At 52.4% G+C, this 25,225-nt stretch overlaps 1 protein-coding gene across 4 annotated transcripts in view; it reads right to left on the bottom strand.

The window, feature by feature from the left end:
* The window catches only part of CLIP2 (CAP-Gly domain containing linker protein 2), a 112,034-nt gene that overhangs the window by 56,363 nt on the left and 30,446 nt on the right, over positions 1-25,225 (bottom strand). For all 4 annotated transcript variants that reach the window (XM_025380302.1, XM_025380300.1, XM_025380301.1 and 1 more), the window contains one exon: positions 7,080-7,636. In XM_025380302.1, coding sequence (XP_025236087.1) covers positions 7,080-7,636 — 557 coding nt within the window. The remainder of the gene's footprint in view (positions 1-7,079; positions 7,637-25,225) is intronic.

Consider the following 25,225-nt stretch of genomic DNA (forward strand, 5'->3'; position numbering starts at 1 on the left):
TCATTTCTAGAGGCCAATATGTGGCCAGTTACTGAACATCCAGGGTTCCTGGATGGACACTGATTGCTTCTCCTCTTTCCCCACCACTAGCTCTTTTTAAAAAAAGTTTCTCTTCATAGCTGGGTGTGGTGGCTCACACCTGTAATCCCAACACTTTGGGAGACCAAGGCAGGAGAATTACTTGAGTCCAGGAGTTCAAGACCAGCCTGGGCAACACAGCAAGACCCCCCTCTCTAAAAAAATTAAGAAACTAGCTGGGTGTGGTGGCACATGCTTGTAGTCCCAACTACTCAGGAGGCTGAGTTGGGAGGATCACTGGAACCCAGGAGTTTGAGGGTGCAGTGAGCTAGGATCATGCCACTGCACTCCAGCCTAGACAACACAGCAAGAAGCCATCTCAAAAGAAAAACCCCAAATATCTCTTCAGTGTTGTTCTAGTGCAAATTCAGGAGGGATTGAAAATAAATGTGTATGTTTATTTACCATGTTTATCTGAACCTAATTCTTCCCCTCTCTCTCTCTTTCTTTTTTTCTTGAGACAGAGTCTCATTCTTATTGCCCAGGCTGGAGTACAATGGCAGGATCCCAGTTCATTGCAACCTCCGCCTCCTGGGTTCAAGCGATTCTCCTGCCTCAGCCTCCTGAGTAGCTGGGATTATAGGCACCCGCCACCACACCTGGCTAATTTTTGTACTTTTAGCAGAGACGGGGTTTCCCCATGTTGGCCAGGCTGGTCTCGAACCCCTGACCTCAGGTGATTGACCCACTTCAGCCTCCCAAAATGCTGGGATTATAGGTGTGAGTCACCGTGCCTGGCCTATGACTTTCTAAAATGTTAATTTCATTTTACTGCTGGACTCACTGTAATACCAGCACTTTGGGAGGCTGAGGTGGGTGGATCACTTGAGGCCAGGAGTTCAAGACCATCCTGGCAACATGAAGAAACTCTGTCTCACTAAAAAATACAAAAATTAGCCAGGTGGGTGGTGCACGCTTGTAATCCTAACTACTTGGGAAGATGAGGCATGAGAATCGTTTGAACTTGGGAGGTAGAGGTTGCAGTGAGTCGAGATCGTGCCACTGCACTCCACTCTGGGCGACAGAGCCAGACTCTGTCTAAAAAAAAAAAATTTTTAATAATAATTTACAAAAAATATTAAATAATAATTTAATAATTAACAATAAATAAAATGTTAATTTCTCTTGACACCCCAAGTATGCCTCAAGTGTGCCTAAATAAATCCAGCTCCCCAATTAGAACTAGCTCCTGTCCCACCATCTCCTAGGGCCAACTACGTGCGCCTGGCACATGAAAGACAAGAATTCCAAATCTGACATTTCCATGAGACGGGCACTGTTACCACATTCATGGAAGAAGAGACTGAAGTTCAGAGTAGTCAGGGAGTGAAAGCCAGGTGGATCTCTTCTTACTACACTCTGTGGCCTTCTCAATCTCAGCTGGGCTTGATTCCAGACCAGACCCTACCTTCCTTTGTCTCCTTCTTGGGTAGGGCTCTGGTGTCTCTGCCACTGAGGCCTGTCTGTGAGTCTAGGTTGGTTCTCTCTGGTCTCTGGCCTTCAGGTGGGGTTACTTTCTCAGCCCCTCCTCTCTGGCACCAGGTCTCTGCCACTCTGTCTACACAATGAGTCTTGGATCCTGCTTCTCTGTAATTCCAACCTGGAATGTCCTTTCTCTTCCCTAGCCTAAATCCTAAACTAGGCTGGGCTCGGTGGCTCATGCCTGTAATCCCAGCACTCTGGGAGGCTGAGGCAGGAGGACTGCTTGAGGCTGGGAATTTGAGGCCAGCCTGAGGAACATAGCGAGACCCCCATCTCTACAAAAAATTTAAAAAATTAAAAAATTAGGCAGGCATGGTGGTGCACGTCTGTAGTCCCAGATTCTCAGGAGGCTGAGGCAGGAGGATCACTTGAGCCTAAGAGTTTGAGGCTGCAGTGAGCTATGACTGCACCACTGCACTCCATGCTGGGTGACAGAGCGAGACCTTGTCTCAAAAAAAAAAGTGCTAGGCACAGTGTCTAGTGTGAGGTATGTACCTAGAAAGCAATGTGTCAACCATAGGATGCAATCTACTTGAAGATTGAGAAGTCAAGGTCAAGGTAGCCCAGCCCCCTTGCTGCTGCCAACCCTGCAGACAGGCCAGGTCTTAGCAGACACTTCTAGAGCAGTGGCAGTGTCCACCTCGTGCCCCTCTCTTGCACACCACACCCTGAGATGGTCAGAAGCTCCCACACCCTGCAGGGAGAGCAGGTACAGGGGGAATGCCAGGCAGGATCAAACTGGCCTCAAACCTGCTGCTCCCCAATCCAGCGAGCAATCTAGGCTGGTCGGTAACCCCCAGAGCCTCCACCACTTCCCGCCCCAGCAGGGTCACAGGCCCATGCCCAGGGCACTCCCACAATATTAGTCAGATTGTGCACAGCCACAGCTCCTTGCAGACTACGACGCATTCTCACATCCACCAGTTCTCTCTTTTTTTTTTTTGAGACAGCATCTCACTCTGTTGCCCTGGCTGGAGTGCAGTGGTCTGATCATGGCTCACTGCAGGCTTGACTCCCTAAGCTCAAGTGATCCTCCCATCTCAGCCTCCCTAGTAGCTGGGAGCATACGCATGCACTGCCATACCTGGCTTTTTTTTTTTTTTTTTTTTTTTTGGTATTTTTAGTAGAGACAGGGTCTTGCTACATTGCCCAGGCTGGTTTCCAACTCCTGACCTTGACTGATCTGCCTGTCTTGGCCTCCCAAAGTGCTGAGATTACAGGCGTGAGCCACCGTGCCCGGCTGCCATCAGCTCTCTTAACGCTCCCCAAAAAAGCATAGAACAAAACAAGAGTGCTGGGCCATGGCCATTTTGCTGAACGGACACATGGCAAGTGAATCAATGAATGAATGAGGATGAGGCTCTATAAGTGACTTGTCCAATAACACAGACCCGGGCCTGATTTCCCTGCTGTGCCCACCCCCAGCAGGTGCCCTCAGACCCGGAGATCCTGAAGGACAGGTCAGGGAGACTAAGCCGTTTGCCCGGGTCCTGTTGGCTGGGTTTGGCTTTCCTGGGAACCACAAGAGGAAGAGCAGAGTGACAGTCCCAAAACAAGTTCTTTGGACAGGATGGTGCAGGGGGCCAGGAGTCCAGCCTCCTTCCTGGGCACTGCTGTTCCTGCTCCAGTCTGGTCTTTTTTTTTTTTTTGAGATGGAGTCTTGCTGTGTTGCCCAGGCTGGAATGCAGTTGCACCCTCTCGGCTTACTGCAACCTCCACCTCTCAAGTTCAAGTGATTCTCCTGCCTCAACCTCCTGAGTAGCTAGGATTACAGGTGCCCGTCACCATGTATTTTTTAGTAGAGATGGGGTTTCCCCATGGTGCCCAGGCTGGTCTCAAACTCCTGACCTCAGGTGATCTGCCTACCTTGGTCTCCCAAAGTGCTGGGATTACAGGTGTGAGCCACCACGCCCGGCCCCTGCTCCACTCTTGCCCCCTCTGATCCCATCCCCACCAAGCAGCAGGTGCGATGTCCTTAACCCAGGAATCCGTCACGTGGCTGCAGCTTCCACGGCTACCTCGACTCTTATAGCAAAGACCCAGCTCCATCCCGGACTCCTGGCCCTGTGGGGTCACCCAGGTCAGACTCTGGGGTGTGATCTTTCCCTGGCTTCCCCCACTGACCACTCAGCCTCCCTGCTCTTTTCAGTTTTTTTTTTTTTTCTAGTCTCGCTCTGTCACCCAGGCTGGAGTGCAATGGCACTATCTCGGCTCGCTGCAATCTCCACCTCCCAGGTTCAAGCGATTCTCCTGCCTCAGCCTCTCGAGTAGCTCAGGCTACAGGCACCCACCACCACACCCGGCTAATTTTTGTATTTTTAGTAGAGAGGGGGTTTCACCGTACTGGTGAGATTGGTCTCAAACTCCTGGCCTCAGGTGATCTACCTGCCTCGGCCTCCCAAAGTGCTGGGATTACAGGTGTGAACCACCGCGCCGGGCCTCTTCTCACAGTTTCTCTAGTCTCTCAGCCCACAGGTCTCTGCCTGGCATGATGTTCTGGCCCCACATCACTAGGCCGATGCCAGGCCATTCCCTAAGTTCTGCCCTCACACCATTCCTCGGGGCAACGTCCCCACCAGGCCAGGCTCTGAGAGCACCACGGCACACTTGGCAGACTCTATAAGGAGACACTAATATCCGTGGTCACTGGCCTCGTGGTCTGTCTCCTGTAAGCTGGAGATGGCTGGAGGGCAGGGACCACATCTGGCCACGCTCACCACCAGGTCACCCAGGGGAAGTTCTGTCCAGGGGAACCAGGCTAGCAAAGGCGTGGTGCCAGGTGTGGTGGCATGGGCCTATAGTCCCAGCTTCTTGGGAGGCTGAGGCAGGAGGATTGCTTGAGACCAAGTTTGAGGCTGCCGTGAGCTATGACTGCACCACTGTACCCCATCCTGGGCAACAGAACAAGACCCTGTTTAAAAAAAAAAAAAAAAGCAGAGCCCTCACCCTGGCCAGGGCAGAGAGGGACACAGCTCAGTGGGCAGGCACTTGTCACTTGTCACTTCAGACAAGTTATTAAACTTTCCTGAGGCTGGGCGTGGTGGCTCACTCCTGTAATCCCACCACTTTGGGAGGCCGAGATGGGCAGGTCAAGAGATCAAGACCATCCTGGCCAACATGGTGAAACCCCACCTCTACTAAAAATATAAACAATTAGCTGGGCATGGTGGCACGTGCCTGTAGTCCCAGCTACTCGCGAGGTTGAGGCAGGAGGATTGCTTGAACCTGGGAGGCAGAGGTTGCAGTGAGCCGAGATCGCGCCACTGCGCTCCAGCCTGGCGACAGAGCGAGACTAGAAAACAAAACAAAACAAAACAAAAAAACTTCCCTGAGCCTCAGTTTCCCCATCCATAAAGTAAGGATGATAAAACCACATCACAGCACTGGCTTGAGGATTCAACAGGGCCATGGGTGTAAACATCTCCTCTCATTCCCCTGCCCACAACCCCAAAGGCTCTTTCCAGAAACCTCCAGGAGAAACCTTTGCCAGGTTCTCAGAGCAGGGAGGGAGGACCCTAGGCAGTAATACTCTTTGGGGGTCCCTGCTCTGGGTCCCCAGACCCCCTACCCTTCTCCACCCAGCTTTGGAGCTCCAAGCCTGTGCTCCCCACCTTGGGTTGGAATGACTTCCCACCTTCCCCCAGGAAGCCTTGCAGAATGGACACAGGGACCCCTGCCCCACCGACAGCTCCTCATACCCCAGGCCCAGAAGGCCCCATCAGGGACTTCCTTGTACCCTGTGAGTCTCTTCCCAATGCTGTGGTCCCAGGCGTAGGGTTAGCCCAAGGCCACCACAGCCTGGTTGGATAGGAAAACACAGCCCTCTCCTGTCCACCTGACCACCACCAACCCAGGTCACTGCTGTATTCATACTCTAGAAGACTTGGGGGTCACTGACCCCTTTCCAACCTGGCCCTAACAGCTGGGACTAGTGGAGAAGAGGCGCCCCTGGCAGGAAGCTGTCAGCTCCAGCGACCCAATTCTCTCAACTTCAGCAACACTGATCACTCGGGTTGTAGCTGATAAGGTGTCTGTACCTCCTGGCCCTGGGCAAGGGGTTATTACCATTATTATTATTATTGCGTTTTTGAGACAGAGTCTCATTCTATCACCCAGGCTGGAGTGCAGTGGTGTGATCTCAGCTCACTGCAATCTCTCCCTCCTGGGTTCGAGTGATTCTCCCGCCTCAGCTTCCCAAGTAGCTGGGATTACAGGCATGGGCCAGTATCCAGCTGGCCCATGCTAATTTTTGGGCATGCCCAGCTAATTTTTGCGTGTGCACTATAGGCACACGCCATCACAGCTGGCTAATGTTTGTATTTTTAGTAGAGGTGGTGTTTCGCCATGTTGGCTAGGCTGGTCTCAAAATCCTGACCTCAGGTGATCTGCCCGCCTTGGCCTCCCAAAGTGCTGGGATTACAGGTGTGAGCCACCATGCCTGGCCTTATTATGATTATGATTATTATTATTATTATTATTGAAACAGAGTCTGGCTCTGTCACCCTGGCTAGAGTGTAGTGGCACCACCTTGGCTCACTGCAACCTCTAACTCCCAGGATCAAGCCATCCTCCCACCACAGCCTCCTGAGTAGCTGGGAGTACAGGGCCATGCACCATGCCCGGCTAATTTTTTTTTGTATTTTTTTGTAAAGACAGGGTCTCACTATGTTGCCTAGGCTGGTCTTGAACTACTGGGCTCAAGTGATCCTCCCACCTCAGCCTCCCAAAGTGCTAGGATTACAAGCATGAATCACTGTGCCTGGCCAGGACCAGGGGTCTTGAGAACATCCAGTTCCCAGCCTTTTCCAGTACATGCCTGGCATGTGCATGTGGATGAGTTGGATCAGTAGATAATATCAATAATGGCCAAAATGTATGTGGTACGTAGTATTAGGCACTGTCTAAAATGAGTGATACATTTTAATGCATCTCCAACTACGACTGAAGTATGATTAAAATTCCCATTTTGGTGGGGCACGGTGGCTCACACCTGTAATCCCAGCACTTTGGGAGGCCAAGGCGGGTGGATCACCTGAGGTCGGGAGTTCGAGACCAGCGTGGTCAACCTGGTGAAACCCCGTCTCTACTAAAATACAAAAATTAGCTGGGCATGGTGGCCCATGCCTGTAATCCCAGCTACTTGAGAGGCTGAGGCAGGAGAATCGCTTGAATCCGGGAGGTGGAGGTTGCAGCCGGCTGAAATCATGCCACTGCACTCCAGCCTGGATGACAAGAGCAAAACTCCCTCTCAAAAAAAAAAAAAAAAAAATCCCATTTTACCGATAGAAAGAGTGAGGCCCAGAAAGTTTAAGACACTTGCCCAGGGTCACACAGCAACAGTCTCCTGTCTTGTCACTCTGTATGGTCCTGATGAGGAATGGGTATCCCAGGCTGGACCCTGTCTGAGACCCCTTTGAGTCCCCACCCTGCCCAGCCCGGGGGGTCCAGCTCGGCCAAGTGAGGTGGAGCAGGGGAGGGAAGGGAGGCTGGGCCCAGAGCCCAGTACTGCCGGCACTCACCAGCACACGGTCTCCCAGGCGCAGGTCCTTGTCGCCCCGCTTCACAGAGCCGCTGTCGGAAAGGTTGGAGCCCGACTCGTTGCCGGTCTTCACGGAGCTGTTGAGGACGCTCTCCCGCAGGGGGATGACGCGGCTGGTCAGCGGGGGTGTGGCCGTGCCCGAATGCAATGACAGGTTCTGGGCAGTCAGTGACTCCACGGAGTGGGCATCACTCCCCGAGCCCTCGGCCGTGGGCTGCCGGGTCAGCTTGGAGGGCCGCGTGAAGATACCCTGGAGGGCCGGGCACTCGAAGTAGCGCACGCCGCCCACCGCGCCATCGTTCTTGCCCACCGGGTCGTCCAGCACCACGCCGGCCCACTGGCCCGGTGCGAACTGCGTCTCGCCGAGGTACTGCACCACGCCTGGCTTCACGCCATTCACCCACACCCGCTCGCCCACCACAAAGTCCCCCAGGAAGTCATCCCCCACTTCCGCCGCCTTGGGGCCCGGCTTCTCGGGGGCAGCAGCTGCGGCCGGGGAGGAGGAGGGTCCGGATGACTGCTTGTGCAGCGGGGAGCCTGCAGAGAAGGAGAGGGAGAGGGAAAGAGGTGGCTGTTAGGGCTGGCGTGGAACTGGCCCCTGGGTGGCCCCAGGTGCACAGAGTCTAGGGTTGGGAGATGGCTGATTTGTATTTTTGGGTAGAGACGGAGTTTCACCATGTCGGCCAGGCTGGTCTCAAACTCCTGACCTCAAGTAATCCGCCTGCCTTGGCTTCCCAAAGTGCTGGGATTATAGGCATGAGGCACCACACCTAACCCTTATTTATTTGTTTTTTGAGACAGAGTCTTGCTCTGTCACCTAGACTAGAGTGCATTGGCGAGATCATGGCTCACTGCAGCCTTGACTTCCTGGGCTCCAGCGATGCTCCCACCTCAGCCTCCTGAGTAGCTGAAATCACAGACACCTGCCACTACACTGGGCTAATTTTTGTATTTTTTGTAGAGATGAGGTCTTGCCATGGAAACCAAGGCAGGAATGGTTGGCTGTGTGGTCTTGGGCCGGTCCTCCTCAGGTCTCCCCCTACTCCTCCAGCCCTCCAGAGCGTCCCCAGGAAAGTATGCCCTCAGAAGCAATGTTTCCAGGCTGGGCGCGGTGCCTCACGCCTGAAATCCCAGCACTTCGGGAGGCCGAGGCAGGCAGATCACCTGAGATCAGGAGTTCCAGACCAGCCTGACCAATATGGTGAAACCCCGTCTCTACTAAAAATAAAATAATTAGCCGGGTGTGGCCGGGCGCGGTAGCTCAAGCCTGTAATCCCAGCACTTTGGGAGGCTGAGGCAGGCAGATCACGAAGTCAGGAGATCGAGACCATCCTGGCTAACACGGTGAAACCCCGTCTCCACTAAAAAAAATACAAAAAAACTAGCCAAGCGAGGTGGCAGGCGCCTGTAGTCCCAGCTACTCGGGAGGCTGAGGCAGGAGAATGGCATAAACCCGGGAGTCAGAGCTTGCAGTGAGCTGCGATCCGGCCACCGCACTCCAGCCTGGGCGACAGAGCTAGACTCCGTCTCAAAAAAAAAAAAAAAAAATTAGCCACGTGTGGTGGCGGGCGCCTGTAATCCCAGCTACTCAGGAGGCTGAGGTGGGAGGATCACTTGAACCTGGGAGGTGGAGGTTGCAGTGAGCTGAAATCATACCACTTTACTCCAGCCTGGGGGAAAGAGAAAGACTTCATCTCAAAAACAAAAACAAAAACAAAAAAACAAAAGCAAAACAAACACAGAAGCAATGGCTTTCCACTTCTCAAAGGAACTGTAAGTTCCGGGCCAGGGATGAACCCATTCTCAAGGATTATAAGCCACCTCCCCACCGGGTGGGCTCAGGCCCTCAGCTGTTGACCTGAGACCCCCTGTGGCCCCATGTGTGACCCAGGTGTTGTGCAAGTGGTCCCCGAGACCCCCATCCTCGCCCTCAGACAGTTACAGGGCACACAAAAGGCTCCCAGCCTATTTTCTAATAGAGGGACACAGCCACAGACTTCTTGCATAAAGATGTCCCCTTCTGTCTCTCTTGGGACAGAAAAGAAAACCCTCCTGACTCTCTCCTGGGCGCCCCCCTCTCTCCCCTCCCCAAGCTGCAGCCCAGCCTAAGGCCTCAGGGTCCACAGACCCAGGAAGGTGGAAAGGTGGCTAGGTTTGGTGGCTCATGCCTGTAATCCCAGCATTTTGGGAGGCTGAGGCAGGCGTTATCACCTGAAATCAGGAGCTCAAGACCAGCCTGGCCAACATGGTGAAACTCCATCTCTACTGAAAATACAAAAAATTTAGCAGAACGTAGTGGTGGGTGCCTATAATCCCAGCTACTCAGGAGGCTAAGACAGGAGAATCGCCTGAACCCGGGAGGCAGAGGTTGCAGTGAGCTGAGACAGCACCATTGACTCCAGCCTGGGTGACAAAGTGAGACTCCATCTCAAAAACACAAACAAACAAAACAAAACAAACAAAAAACAACCATAGTAATCACAGGCTTGCATGAGGCTCCGTGCTAAGAGCTTAAGATACGATAGCTCATCTGATCCCCAACTGCCCCCATTTCACAGATGAGAAAACTGAGGCTCAGAGATACAAGGTGCTTCACCTGAGCTCCCAGACAATAGGCAGCAGAGCTGATTTGGTTTTGGGAGGTACACAGTGGGAGCTGAATGAATCATGGGGGTGGTTTTCCCATACTGTTGTCATGGTAGTGAATAAGTCTCACAAGATCTGGTGATTTTATAAGAGGTCTCCCCTTCCACTTGGCTCTCATTCTCTCTTGTCTGCTGCCATGTAAGACGTGCCTTTTGCCTTCTGCCACTATTGTGAGGCCTCCCTGGCCACATGGAACTGTGAGTCCATTAAACTTCTTTTTCTTTATAAATTACCTAGTCTCGTGGCAAGCACAGTGGCTCATGCCTATAATCCCAGCACTTTGGGGGGCAGATCACTTGAGGTCAGGAGTTTGAGACCAGCCTGGCCAACATGGGGAAACCCCGTCCCTACTGAAAATACAAAAATTAGCCGAGAGTGGTGGCATATGCCTGTAGTCCCAGCTACTTGGGAGGCTGAGGCACGAGAATAGCTTGAACCCAGGAGGCAGAAGTTACAGTGAGCAGAGATGGCACCACTGCACTCCAGCCTGGGTGATAGAGCAAGACCCTATCTCAAGAAAAGAAATGAAAATAAAAGAAAAGAGAAAGAAAATAAAATAATCCAGGCACAGTGGCTTACAACTGTAATCCCAGCACTTTGGGAGGTCGAGGCAGGCGGATCACTTGAGTCCAGGAGTTCAAGACCAGCCTCAGCAACATAGCAAGATTCCCATCTCTTAAAAATAAATAAATAAATAAAATAAGCTGGGTGCAGTGGTACAGCCTCTAATCCCAGCTACTTGGGAAGCTGAGACAGGAGGATGACTTGACCCCAGGAGGTCAAGACCAGTGTGGTCAACATAGCAAGACCCTGTCTCTATAAAAAACAAATATAATATATAACAAAATAAAATAATTAAAATAGCAGCTACATTTATGAAGTGCCAACTGCATGTTCCTCAATGGACAGAGCACTTTTTTTTTTTTTTTGAGTCGGAGTCTCACTCTGTTGCCCAGGCTGGAGTACACTGGTGCAATCTCAGCTCACTCCAACCTCCGCTCCCCGAGTTCAAGTGATTCTCCTGCCTCAGCTTCTTAAGTAGCTGGGATTACAGGCATGCACCACCATGCCGGGCTATTCATTATAAGAACACATCATATTTTTACCTTGCAGATTTGGAAACAGGGTAAGGTCATCCAGGCCGAGTAGGACACCCAGCTGGTCTGGCTTCAGAACCCTCCCTCTTTTGTTTTTTTGAGACAGAGTCTCACTCTGTTGCCCAGGCTGGAGTCCCCAGGTTGGAGTGCAATGGCGCAATCTCTGCTCACCACAACCTTCGCCTCCCAGGTTCAAGAAATTCTCATGCCTCAGCCTCCTGTGTAGCCAGGATTATAGGTGTGCGCCAGCACGCCAGGCTATTTTTTTTGTTTGTTTTTGTTTTTCTTATTGGAGATGGGGTTTTGCCATGTTGGCCAGGCTGGTCTCAAACTCCTGGCCTCAAGCGATCCTCCTGCCTTGGCCTCCCACAGTGCTGGGATTATAGGCATGAGCTACCATGCCGAGCCAGAACCATTCGTCTTGACCACACGCACAGTGGGTGCCTGGCAGGCGCCAGCTCCTACCCCATATCCATTTCTAGGGCACTTTCCTATGCAGAGAGAGAGCTCTGTGACCTCTGCTAACTGAAAAGAACCGCTATAGCCCAGCTAAGATCTGTTTCTACCCGCCCTCCGTGCTTAGAGCCCAGAGAAGGGTCCCTAGGTCGAAGGTGACCCAGCATGGCTATTCTTGGTGAGAAGCTGCCTGCTCAGCTGTCCTTGTCCCCAGCTGTCCCGGCCCAGGCAGACCCTCAGGTAATCTCTCCCCAACTACCTCCCCTCCCAGGGGTCACAGGCCCAGGGTCCAGCTGTTTCAACAGCTGCAAAAATCCAAGCCACGAGCCCATGGCAACTGCACGTGGTACTTCGCTTCATTCTTCCTCTCAGTTGTGGGACCCTCAGCTGCCCCCGCCCGCATCACAGGGACAAAACCCTCATCAAATTCCATGCATGCTGAGACATTTTCAGTTTCCTGCAGTTGGGAAACCATGGGAAATTCCCTGTCTCTCCAGGGAGTCATCAGGGACACACTGGCTTGGCCGGGGCAAGCCAAGTCTGTGCCTTCCCAGATGGGTGCCTCAGTTTCCTCATGACATAACAAAGGACCAGGTCAGAAATAGCTAAGGTCCTTCCCAGCACTGACATTCACCATGTCCTAAGACTCCTCCCAGGGGAGCCGACGTATGTACAATGGAGTTTTTGAAACCTGGTTAACAGGTGCTTCCTCGGTCCATATCCTCACAGGCCAAAGGCAAGCTGTTTGGGAGCTCCCTACGGGCACAGCCTGGGCCTCACTGTCCTCCAAGTTCCCCAGTAAACCCGCATGAAGGCAAAGAGCCGCTACTGACTTCCAGCTGGGCCCAGCAACACAGACTTAAACCTCACATGAGGCTGGGCGCCATGGCTCACGCCTGTAATCCCAACACTTTGGGAGTCTGAGACAGGAGGATCGCTTGAGGCCAGGAGTTTGAGACCAGCCTGGGTAACACAGGGAGACCCTGTCTCTACAAAAAATACAAAAATTAGCCAGACATGGTGGCTTGCTCCTGTAGTCCCAGCTACTTGGGAGGCTGAGGCAGGAGGATTGCTTGAGCCCAGGGAATGGAAGCTTCAGTGAGCCATGATCGTACCACTGCACTCCAGCCTGGGAGACAGAGTGAAGCCTCATCTCTAAAATAATTAAAATAGGCCAGGCACGATGGCTCATGCCTGTAATCCTATCACTTTGGTCACTTTGGGAGGCCAAGGTGGGTGGATCACTTGAGGTCGGGAGTTCAAGAGCAGCCTGGCCAACATGGTGAAACCCCGTCTCTACTAAAAATACCATAATTTGTTGGGTGTGGTGGTGGGTGTCTATGATCCAAGCTACTTGGGAGGCTGAGGCAGGAGAATCGCTTGAACCCAGGAGGTGGAGGTTTCAGTGAGCCGAGATCGTGCCACTGTACTCCAGCCTGGGTGACAGAGTGAGACTGTCTCAAAAAAAAAAAAAAAAGATTTAAATTAACCTCCTACATGCAGTGATTTATTCCCTAGATGGTGATTCCTGCCCAGACAAGAGCCACAAAGGAATTTACTGCAAGTTTCAAGTTCAAAGCATGACAAGGGCCTAAAGACATGGTGCAGGTGGCTGCAGCTGGTGGTGTGGTCCTGCAGCTGGTGGGGATAACCAGGGCGCCCAGATGACGCATTCTCCCCTCTGCCTGCAAGGACGCGGGTCCTGCCCTGCCTGGGGATGGGGGGCTGGCCTTCTGCATACCTGCTCAATCTTATCAGGAGGGACCCCACTTCCTGAGGACCTACTAGGTGCCAGACCCTGTGTCAGACACTGTGGACAACAGGCATGGCCAAACAGGGCCTGGCAAGGGGGTGGAGTGGGGGTGCCAGCAGCTACAATTTGGCCTCCCAAAGTGCTGGGATTACAGGTATGGGCCATGGTGCCCAGCCAGCAATCTAGTATGTTTTAAAAGAAAAACTAAAATAAGGAATGCGCTCTTTAGCCTATTTCGCAAGGAAATAATTTAGAAAGGAAAAAACTGACTCACTATCTTGACCTTCACAAAAATAAAAAACTGAATCTAAGTGCCTCCAAACCGAGGAGCAGTTATATAAATTATGGTCACGTCATTCAGATTATTAAGCAACCTTTAAAACATTATTTGTCCAGGTTATGTGGGACAGTGTTTATGATGTGATTCTTGGTGACACAGCAGAGTTCAGGAGCTTCCCCACATCTAGCACAGGGCTCAGTGGCCTGGGGGTGGGGGAAGAGGAATAGGGAACAACAAAATATGAATCAGTTAAGAAACACCGACTGGGCGTTGTGGCTCACACCTGTAATCCCAGCACTTTGGGAGGCCGAGGCAGGCAGATCACCTGAGGTCAGGAGTTCGAGACCAGCCTGGTCAACATGGCGAAACCCCGTCTTTACTAAAAATAGAAAAATTAGCAAGGCATGGTGGCACATGCCTATAATTCCAGCTACTCGGAAGGCTGAGGAAGGAGAATTGCTTGAACCCGGGAGGTGGAGGTTGCAGTGAGCCAAGATTGTGCCACTGCACTCCAGCCTGGGTGACGGGAGCAAGACACCATCTCAAAAAAAAAAAGAAAAGAAGAGAAAAGAAACACCAAGAGGAAGCTAGGCACTGTGGCTCAAGCTGTAGTCCCAGCTACTCAGGAGGCTGAGGCAGGAGGATCGCTTAAGGCCAGGAGTTCAAGACCAGCCTGGGCAACACAGAGAGATCTCATCTCTACAAAAAAGTAAAAATAATAGAAAATAAAAAATAGCCGGATGCAGTGGCTCACATCTGTAATTCCAGCACTTTGGGAGGCCAAGGCAGGCAGATGGCTTGAGGTCAGGAGCTCGAGACCAGTCTGGCCAACATGGCGAAACCCTGTCTCCACTAAAAATACAAAAATTAGTCAGTGCGGTGGCGCACACTTATAATCCCAGTTACTCGGGAGGCAAGGCAGGAGAATTGCTTGAATCCAGGAGGTGGAGGTTGCAGTGAGCTGAGATCATGCCATTGCACTCCAGCCTGGGTCACAGAGCAAGACTCTGTCTCAAATAATTAATAAATAAATAAGTAAATAAATAAAATAACCGAGAGGGACCTTGCAGGGACCGACAGACAACGTTGACGTGTGTCATGAAGTGAGATGTGTGATGAACTCAGCCCTCTGCCCCAATGGTTTGGTGGCAGATAAAAAAGTGTCCTCTGCTAGAACCTGGTCCTTCCCTAAATGTTCCACAGAACATAGCTTCACAGTGTGTTCGTAGGTATTATGAAAACAAACAACAATTTAACCTCCAAGTTCAAATAAGCTTGAGAAACAGCAACTTCAACAAAGTGAAGGCTACTTGTCTGCAGGACTTTTCAGAGCCTTTGATGTGCCAATGAGCAGCACTGTGACCGCAAAGGAGGGGCTATAATAAGGTGACCACAGGCCGGGCGCGGTGGCTCAAGCCTGTAATCCCAGCACTTTGGGAGGCCGAGGCGGGTGGATCACGAGGTCAGGAGATCGAGACTATCCTGGCTAACATGGTGAAACCCCGTCTCTACTAAAAACACAAAAAACTAGCCGGGCGTGGTGGCGGGCGCCTGTAGTCTCAGCTACTTGGGAGGCTGAGGCGGGAGAATGGCATGAACCCGGGAGGCGGAGCTTGCAGTGAGCCAAGATCATGCCACTGCACTCCAGCCTGGGAGCACAGCGAGACTCCGTCTCAAAAAAAAAAAATTAAAAAAAAATAAAATAAAATAAGGTGACCACATGATTTAACATTCAAACCCAGGTGCTTCTGGGAGTGAGAGGTGCTCTTAATATAGCATCACGCTGGTCAGGTGCGGTGGCTCATGTCTGTTATCCCAGCACTCTGGGCGGCCGAGGTGGGAGGATCACTTGAGCTCAGGAGGCAACAAAATAATACAATAATGGCCCAGCGCGGTGGCTCACACCTGTAATCCCAACACTTTGGGAGGCTGAGGCGGGCAGATCACAAGGTTAGGAGATCGAGACCATCGAGACCATCCTGGTTAAAATGGTGAAACCTCATTTCTACTAAAAAAAGAAAATACAAAAAAAAAATTAGCCAGGCATGATGGCGGGTGCCTGTAGTCCCAGCTACTCGGGAGGCTGAGACAGGAGAATGGCAGGAACCCGGGAGGCAGAGCTTGCGGTGAGCCGAGATCGCGCCACTGTACTCCAGCCTGGGCGACAGAGTTAGACTCCGTCTCAAAAATAGTAATAATCATAATAATAATAAAGACAAAAATTAGCAGGGCATGGTGGTATGCACATGTAGTCCCAGCTACTTGTGAGGCTGAGAGAGGAGTTGGAGGCTGCAGTGAGCCATGATCGCACCACTGCACTCCAGCCTGGGTGACAGAGTGAGACCTTCTCAAAAGAAATAAAAGAAAAGAAAAAAGGCATTATACCAACACCACAGGCATCAAGCAGGCTGTTTCAGGCAAAGCTCCGTCCTTCTGCCTTGAGTTTGGCTCTTTACTCTTGGGATCACCTAAGGAAGTCCTCCTGCCCGTCCACAGCAACTCCACACCCCCTCATCTGCAGCCACCTCAAGGGGCCCACTGCGTCTCTCTCCCTCCCAACCCCGTCGGGCTCTGCTTCCCCTTGGTTTGCACAACCTGCCTCCCAGGCTAACTGGGGTGCGTGTCTGCACACCCCCAGAACATCAGCCCCAGGAGGTGGACTCACACCAACTCCCCTCTCATTCCCTAGAACCCCTGGGCTGAAATGCAGACGGGCCACACACCTGACTCCCGCTTCCTGGTGGCTGCAAAGGAACATGCATCATTGCCCCGAAAATCTCAAATGGCTTTCTCTCCTGAGCCCCCTCTTCTCTCCAGAAGGTGTTCAAAGGCAGAGGTTACGAGGGAAGGAATGGGGTCTCCATAGCATTCCTTGAGGGAGCCACTTTCCCTCCAGCAGCCCCCACATTGGGTCCACCCCAACCTAGTTCCACCCCTCAGTCCATGCCTCCTCCAGGGAAGACTGAGTCTACATCCCCCAGCCCACCCTGACCAGGGAGGGGTCCATCTGAAGCTCACCTCTCCCCCGTGGCCACCCCAGGCCCAGCCTTTGCAGCATCCAGCCCTAAAGAAGGGATCCTCCCTCCATCAGCCCACACCGTCCTGAATCCCAGGCTCTACTCCGCATTCTTCCTGAACCAAACGGAACTCCAAACCCCGCTTCTGGGCCCCCTCCTCCCAAACCAGGAGAACAGAGTACCTGCCCAGCAGAGGAGGCCGGGAAACCCAGGGCAAGAGCGACGTGGGTGGCTTACCCTGGAAAGAACAGAGCCAGCTCCCCATGGAGAAGCCCGTGGCCAGGCCACCGGGCAGGCAGGCAGGTGCTGGCAGCCAGGCCCCCGCCCCATCAGATCGATCCTGGACCACGTCAGGGGCATTAGAAGGCAGCCCTGCCCCCACCCCCACCAGCCACAGAAGAGCGGGTTTGGCTTCCTCATCCTGATGCCATTTAAAAAAGTTTAGGATGTGGTCGGTGGAGAGCTGAGAAGTTGCCCTTCAAGGGACGAATTTGCCCAACATCTCAGACAAGTCACTTAAAATGGGGACAATCCTATCTGCTCTCTTGGGGCTGGGGAGGCTCCTAGAAATGTACAGAAAAGAAAGAGAAAGGCACCATCCTCTGTGGGGGGTGGGGGCCCCAACTCAGGCACTTCAGGCTGGTGCCAAGGTCTGGAACACACACGGAGTACAGGGACATTGAGCTCAGTGCGCTAGAACCACAAGGCTGACCGGGTAAAGTGGCTCACGCCTGCAATCCCAGCACTTTGGGAGGTCGAGGTGGGTGGATCACTTGAGGTCAGGAGTTCGAGACCAGCCTGGCCAAGATGGTGAAACCCCAACTCTACTAAAAATACAAAAATTAGCCGAGTGTGGTGGCACATGCCTGTAACCCCAGCTACTTGGGAGGCTGAGGCAGAAGAATTGTTTGAACTTGGGAAGTGGAGGTTGCGGTAAGCTGAGATTGTACTACTGCACTCCAGCCTGAGCAACAGAACGAGACTCTGTCTCAAAAAACAAAACAAACTTTGAAGAACTGCCAGACTTTCCTGAAGCAGCTGTACCATTTTACATTCCCACCAGCAATATACGAGAGTTTCTTGAACCCAGGAGGTGGAGGTTGCAGTGAGCTGAGAAAGCGCTGCTGCACTCCAGCCTGGGTGACAGAGTGAAACTCCGACTCAAAAACAAAAACAGGCCAGGCATGATGGCTCATGTTTGTAGTCCCAGCACTTTGAGAGGCCGAGGCGGGCGGATCACAAGGTAAGGAGTTCAAGACCAGCCTCACCAATATGGTGAAACCCCATCTCTACTAAAAAATACAAAAATTAGCCAAGCATGGTGGTGCATGCCTGTAATCACAGCTACTCGGGAGGATGAAGCAGGAGAATTGCTGGAACCCAGGAGGCGGAGGTTGCAGTGAGCCGAGATCGCGCCACTGCACTCCAGCCTGGGCGACAGAGCAAGACTCTGTCTCAAAAAAAAAAAAAAAATTGCTCTGGGCCCAGTCCTGTGTGCGTCCTGGAGGGGCAGCTGAGGATAGCATACAGGAGGTGGGCCTTGCCTCACATAGCCTAGCTCCCTGTCTGAGGGTGGGTGATACTCCCACACACACTTGTCCTCAGTCTCCAGGGTCTCCAGCATGAGGCAAGTCCACAGGAATATTAGGGGACAGTTGTGACCAACCTAATGGGAACAGGTAGCTCCTCCTCCATCCACCTGTCTGGGGCATGAGCCAAGTGTGTGGGGCTGGGACTGGATTCGGTCCCCCAGGCACCCCACCCCTGGTGAGGCAGCAGGGGTCCAGTCTGGCATGAGTCTCAGCTCTGGCCCTGTAATCCTGGGCAATGCAGCTGAGACTCCAAGCCTCATTGGGTATTTTATTTTATTTTATTTTATTTTATTTTATTTTATTTTAGACAGAGTCTTCCTTTGTTGCCCAGGCTGGAGTGCAATGGCATGATCTCGGCTCACTTCAACCTCCGCCTTCCAGGTTCAAGCCATTCTCCTGCCTCAGCCTCCCAGGTGGCTGGGATTACAGACGTGCGCCACCACACCCGGCTAATTTTTGTTATTTTTAGTAAAGACAAGGTTTCACCATGTTGGCCAGGCTGGTCTCGAACTCCTGACCTCAAGTGATCTGCCCTCCTCAGCCTCCCAAAGTGCTGGGATTACAGGCATGAGACACCATACCCAGCCAATGGTCTCATCTTTAAAATGAAGACAGTGGCACACGGTTGGCCCCTGTATTCATCAATCCCACCAGTCCTCACCCAGGACCCAGGTCACTGCAGCCCAGCATCCCACATTTTTTTTTTTTTTTGAGACGGAGTCTAGCTCTGTCGCCCAGGCTGGAGTGCAGTGGCGTGATCTTGGCTCACTGCGAGCTCCGCCTCCCGGGTTCATGCCATTCTCCTGCCTCAGCCTCCCAAGTAGCTGGGACTACAGGCGCCTGCCACCACGCCCAGTTAAATTTTTGGTATTTTTAGTAAAGATGGGGTTTCACCGTGTTAACCAGGATGGTCTTGATCTCCTGACCTTGTGATCCACCCGCCTCAGCCTCCCAAAGTGCTGGGATTACAGGCGTGAGCCACCACGTCCAGCACATTTTTATTTTTGAGATGGAGTCTCACTCTGTTGCCCAGGCTGAAGTGCAATGGCGTGATCTCAGCTCACTGCAATTTCCACCTCCCCGGTTCAAGCGATTCTCCTGCCTCAGCCTCCCTAGTACCTGGGATTACAGGTGTGTGCCACCGTGCCCAGCTAATTTTTGTATTTTTAGTAGAGACAAGGATTCACCATGTTGGCCAGGCTGGTCTTGAACTCCTGACTCAGGTGATCCACCCGTGTCGGCCTCTTAAAGTGCTGGGATTACAGGCGTGAGCCACCACGCCAGGCCTTCAGGGCTTTTGCAGCCTGTTCCCTCTGCTTAGATGCTTTTCCCTGAATGGCAGCCGGGGCAACTCCTGCTATCACTTGAATCCTTGCTCCAGTGTCACCATTGGAGCCAGGCCGTCCCTGACTGCCCCGTCTGCAGCAGCCTCCAGGTGTGCTCCGTCACACCCAGCCAGGCTGTCCCTCGCCACGCTGCTCCACCCAGGACTTTGCCCCCAGGTGGATCCCAAACCGCCCTCCTGCCCACCTCTCTGACCACCTCTCCCTTGTAGCCCTGCGCCACCTCCTAGTGTGAGAGATCCTCTCAAAGGTCCCCCTCAAATGCTGCTCCCTGTGTGGCACAGCTCTGAGGACACAGGACCTCCCCTCTCCACTGGGTGGGCAGCAAGGGCGCTGGTCCAGGCCCCGTCCCTTGGCCAGATCCTCTGCTGGAGGCTGAGCTCATACTTTGGGAGACAGCCACAGCCCTGTTCCCAGAGCAGACTCCAGTGTGCTCCCCTCCCCACAAACCACCGCCGGGCCCTGGTCTCTGCCACACGCATCTCGAGCTGCCCACTGCCCAGGGTCCCAGCCTCTGATGGGTGTGGCCACCTCCAGCCCCTTGGAGATCAGACAGCCAGTTGCATGGGTGGGTGAGGGAGCCCGATGGACCAACAGGACTGGGGGGACTGTCCTTTCCTGGCTCTTCCACCTGTCACTCTTCCCAGAGGCTTTTTTTTTTTTTCTCGAGATCCTGGAACAGGAACAAAAGCAGCCCGGGCAGCAGAATTCTCCCTTTCTCTCTACCAGGGTTTGGCTGCCTCAGCCAGCTCGGTTTTGCTCCCGGCTGGCCACCTCCTTCCCCAGCCTGGGAGTGTGGTTCTGCCCTGCAAAGGCAGCAGCGCAAAGGCAGCAGCGCAAAGGCAGCAGCCAGGGTGCAGTGGGGGGAAAGGACACCATCCAGCCCAGCCACGGCCTCTGCTGCCACCATCTCCAAGGTCAGGTACAAGGTGTGGCTCCCCAGTCAATTGGGGATTCTCGGAGGGACACTTTCTCCCTCTGGGACAGCTTTGAGGGTGGAGACCCCAGGTAGTCCTCGCCCCCATCCCCAGACCACCGGGCAATGTGACCAGGAAACAGGTGGCATGCCACACACCACACTACAGTCCGTTCCCTCCAGGGAACCACTCAAATGACAGCAGGTGATATTGCAGTAGCACAGGGAGGTGCTTCCCATAGTATGCAATAAGACGAAAAAAAGTAGAATGCACAATTTAGCTGTTTAAAACAACAACTTGTGGCCGGGCACACAGGCTCACACCTGTAATCTTAGCACTTGGGAGGCCGAGGCAGGAGGATCACCTGAAGTCAGGAGTTTGAGACCAGCCTGACCAACATGGCGAAACTCTGTCTCTATTAAAAATACAAAATTAGCCGGGCATGGTGGCAGGCGCCTGTAATCCCAGCTACTTGGGAGGCTGAGGCAGGAGAATTGCTTGAAACCAGGGGGCAGAGGTTGCAGAGATCGTGCCACTGCACTCCAGCCTGGGCGAAAGAGCGAGATTCCATCTCAAAAAATAAAAATAAATAATAAATAAAACAACAACTTGTGTAATAGGAAAAAAGACTGGAAGGAAATACAGTCACATATCACTTAATGACGGGTATACCATCTGAGAAATGCATCATTAGGCGATTTTATTGGCCTGTGAACATCACAGAGTGTACTGACACAAACCTGTATGGTCTAGCCCACGGATCCCAGGCTACAAACCTGTTGAGCATGTTACGGTACTCAATGCTGAAGGCAACTGTAACACAAGGGGAAGTGTTTGTACATCTGAACATAAGATATCTAGGCCGGGGCCAGGCGCGGTGGCTCACGCCTGTAATCCCAGTACTTTGGGAGGCCAAGGTGGGCAGATCACCTGAGGTCAGGAGTTGGAGACCAATCTGACCAACATGGTGAAACCCTGTCTCTACTAAAAATACAAAATTAGCCGGGTGTGTTGGTGGGCGCCTGTAATCCCAGCTACTCGGGAGGCTGAGGCAGGAGAGTGGCTTGAACCAGGGAGTCGAAGGTTACAGTGAGCCAAGATCGCGCCACTGCACTTCAACCTGGCGACAGAGTGAGACTCCGTCTCAAAAAAACAAACAAAAACAACAACAACAAAGATAAACAATGGGTCAGGTATAGTGGTTCACGCCTGTAATTCCAAACTTTTGGGAGGTCAAGGTGGGAGGATGGATTCCTTGAGGCCAGAAGGTACATCCTGGGCAATATAACGAGATCCTGTCTCCTGTCTCTTTGTTTTTTGAGAGAGAGTCTCACTCTGTTGCCCAGGCCGGAGTGCAGTGGTGTGGTCTCGGCTCACTGTAACCTCTGCCTCTCAGGTAGCTGGGATTACAGGCGTCCACCACCATGCCAGGCTAATTTTTTGTATTTTTAGTAGAGATGGGGTTTCACTATGTTGCCCAGGCTGGTCTTGAACTCCTGACCTCAGGTGATCCACCTGCCTTGGCCTCCCAAAGGGCTGGGATTACAGGCGTCCACCACCATGCCAAGCTAAGTTTTTGTATTTTTAGTAGAGATGGGGTTTTGCTATGTTGCACAGGCTGGTCTCGAACTCCTGACCTCAGGTGATCCGCCTGCCCTGGGTTCCCAAAGGTCTGGGATTACAGGCGTGAGTGCCTGGCCAAGATCCTGTCTCTTAAAAAGAAGAAGATTAAAAAATGGAGGCCGGGCGCAGTAGCTCACGCCTGTAATCCCAGCACTTTAGGAGGCCGAGGCCAGTGGATCACTTGAGGTCAGGAGTTTGAAACTAGCCTTGCCAACATGGTGAAACCCCATCTCTACTAAAAATACAAAAATTGGCTGGTTGTGTGGCACACGCCTGTAGTCCCAGCTACTCAGGAGGCTGAGGCAGGAGAATCGCTCCAACCCAGGGGGTGGAGGTTGCAATGAGCCAAGATCGCGCCACTGCACTCCAGCCTGAGTGACAGAGCGAGACCCCATCTCAAATAATAATAAATAAATAAATAAATAAATAAATAAAATAAAGTAATTGTGCTGCAACATGACAATGGCTAAAACTCAGGAACTGCCAATGTTGGCGACAGGAAATGCTCAGCTCTGTTAGAATCCTATGGGACCACAATAAACATGGTCCATCCTTAACGGAATCCTGGTTAGGCTGTGCAGTGATGAGGTTAAGTGGTAAGGGGGAGGGGAGAAGTTTAAAGGATAATGGACATTTTTTTCTTTTATCACTTTCAAATTTTCCTGTAATGAGATGATGGATGGGTGAAAGGAAAAGAAATTAATCTGTAATGAGTTTTCTACCTGTAGGCACTCTATGTTCATTAACTCACTTGATCCCATTAGGGAGATGCTATTATCCCATTTGTGGCTCAGAGAGGTTAGGCCACTCTCCCAGGGTCACACAGCAGGAGCAGGGCTAGGAGGGGCATGACAGCTGGATCACAGCCAGAATTTATGCCTCTCTAAATCAGGGAGGAACAAAGGGGAAAGTACCCAGAAGGTTCAATAAGACTCTCTCGCTGCATGCCATACGCCAGCCCCAGGGTTGGGCCAGGCAGGTGCCCTTCTCCAGCCATTAGACTACACAGCCCCACTCCTCACTGGACCAAGCTCAGCCCACTGGGTGCCTTCGCCCATGCCCTTTCCCCACTGCCTGCAGGTCCTTCCTCCTCCTCTTCTCATTTTCAAACTCCACCCACTGCCCTGCCCCCATTCTCAAGGCTCAGCTCATTCAAGCTTCTTCCAGGAAGTCTTCCCTGATTGCCCACTCATGGTAGTGAGCCCCCTCCACCCCCAGACAACCACGGCCTCCTCACTGGTATCCCCACCTGGCTCTTAACCCTACAACCCGTTCTCTGCACAGTGGCCCAAGGATCGTTAACAAGGTCCCATCACTCTTCCATTGGTGTCCTCCAGCCGTTCCCACCATCCTTTTTTTGTTTTTTTGAGTCAGGGTCTTGCTCGGTCACCCAGGTTGAAGTGCAGTAGTGTGATCAAAACTCACGACAGCCTTGACCTCCTGGGCTCAAGCGGATCTCCTACTTCAGGCTGCCAAGTAACTGGGACCACATGTATGCGCCACCGTGCCTAATTTTTTTTCAGTAGAGACGAGGTCTTGCTGTGTTGCTCAGGTTGGACTCAAACTCTACTGCTCAAGCGATCCTCCTGCCTCAGCCTCCCAAAGTGCTGGGATTATAGGCTTGAGTCACCGTGCCCGGCCCCCACTGCTCTTTTTCCTTTTTTTTTTTTTTTTTTTTTTGAGATGGAGTCTCACTCTGTCGCCCAGGCTGGAATGCAGTGGCGCAATCTCAGTTCACTGCAACCTCCGCCTCCCAGGTTCAAGCGACTCTGCCTCAGCCTCCCGAGTAGCTGGGATTACAGGTAATTTTTGTATTTTTAGTAGAGACAGGGTTTCATCATGTTGGCCAGGCTGGTCTCCTAACCTCAAGTGATCCTCCCGCCTCAGCCTCCCAAAGAGCTGGGATTACAGGCTTGAGTCACTATGCCCAGCCTCCACCACTCGTAAAACAAACCCAAACCCTGTGTCCTTCAGGTCTGCCCCTGCTGCCCTCCCTAATCTCTTTTCACACTCTCCATCCAGACTTTTCTTCTTTCTCTCTCTCTCTCTCTCTTTTTTTTTAGGGTCTCGCTCTGTCACTCAGGCTGGAGTGCAGTGGTGTGATCATGGCTCACTATAGCCTCCAACCCCTGGGCTCAAGTGATCCTCCCGCCTCAGCCTCCCGAGTACTTGGGACTACAGGCACACACTACCATGCCTGGCTAATTTAAACTTTTTTTTTTTTTTTGGTAGAGATGGGGTCTCACTATGTTCCCCAGGCTGCTCTGGAACTCCTAGGCTCAAGTGATCCTCTGGCCTCAGCCTCCCAAAGTGCTGGGATTACAGGCATGAGCCACCATGCTGGCTTATTTTATTTTATTTTTTTTATTTTTTTGACAGAGTCTTGTCCTGTTGCCCAAGCTGGAGTACAGTGGCATGATCTCGGCTCACTGTAGCCTCCGCCTCCCGAGTCCAACCGATTCTCATGCCCCGACCTCCTATGTAGCTGGGATTACAGGCATGTGCCACCACATCCAGCTAATTTTTGTATTTTTAGTAGAGACGGGGTTTTACCATGTTGGCCAGGCTGGTCTTGAACTCCTGGCATAGGTGATCCACCAGCCTTGACCTCCCAAAGTGCTGGGATTACAGGAATGAGCCACCGTCCCCGGCCTTTTTCTTTCTTAACAAACCAAATTCATTCCAGCCTCAGGGCCTTTGCATCACCCATTCCCTCCACATGGAACACCTCTTCCCCACCCTACCTCATCCCCCGAATTTTCTCTTGTCTGGCTTCTCATTGCTGGAGAGGATTTGCCATCCTGGAGGCAGAGCCTGGGCCTTCACAAGGCCACACTGGGCAGGCCCTTCCCATGGGCTTCTGCCCACGGGCCTCACGCTGCAGCTTCCTTGCCCTTTCATGCTGCCCATTTGGCTCTGCCAGGGACCCGGTCCTGCCAACTGCCCATGACTTTGGCTCAAACTTTCCTTGACCCCCTTCCCCAGGACCCAGATTGTCCAGCCTGGCCCCGGCTGTGTTTGTCTCTCCAAACTTTGTGCCAATCAGATGAGATGGGCAGAGACCTATCCTGCTGGCTGGAGTGTCATCAAAGCCAGGCTTTGTGCACAAAGATGCTCATCACAGCATCATTTATCAAAGTGATAAGTAAGAAACACTCGTCATTTTTTTTTTTTTTAAACGGAGTTTCGCTCTTGTAGCCCAGGCTGGAGTGCAGTGGTATGATCTCGGCTCACTGCAACTTCCTCCTCTTGGGTTCAAGCAATTTTCCTGCCTCAGCCTCCGGAGTAGCTGGGACTACAGGTGCCCGCCACCATGCTCGGCTAATTTTTGTATTTTTAGTAGAGACAGGGTTTCACCATGTTGGCCAGGCTGGTCTTGAACTCCTGACCTGAAGTGATCCT

Source organism: Theropithecus gelada, chromosome 3 (assembly GCF_003255815.1).
Source record: "Theropithecus gelada isolate Dixy chromosome 3, Tgel_1.0, whole genome shotgun sequence".
Lineage (NCBI taxonomy): Eukaryota > Metazoa > Chordata > Mammalia > Primates > Cercopithecidae > Theropithecus > Theropithecus gelada.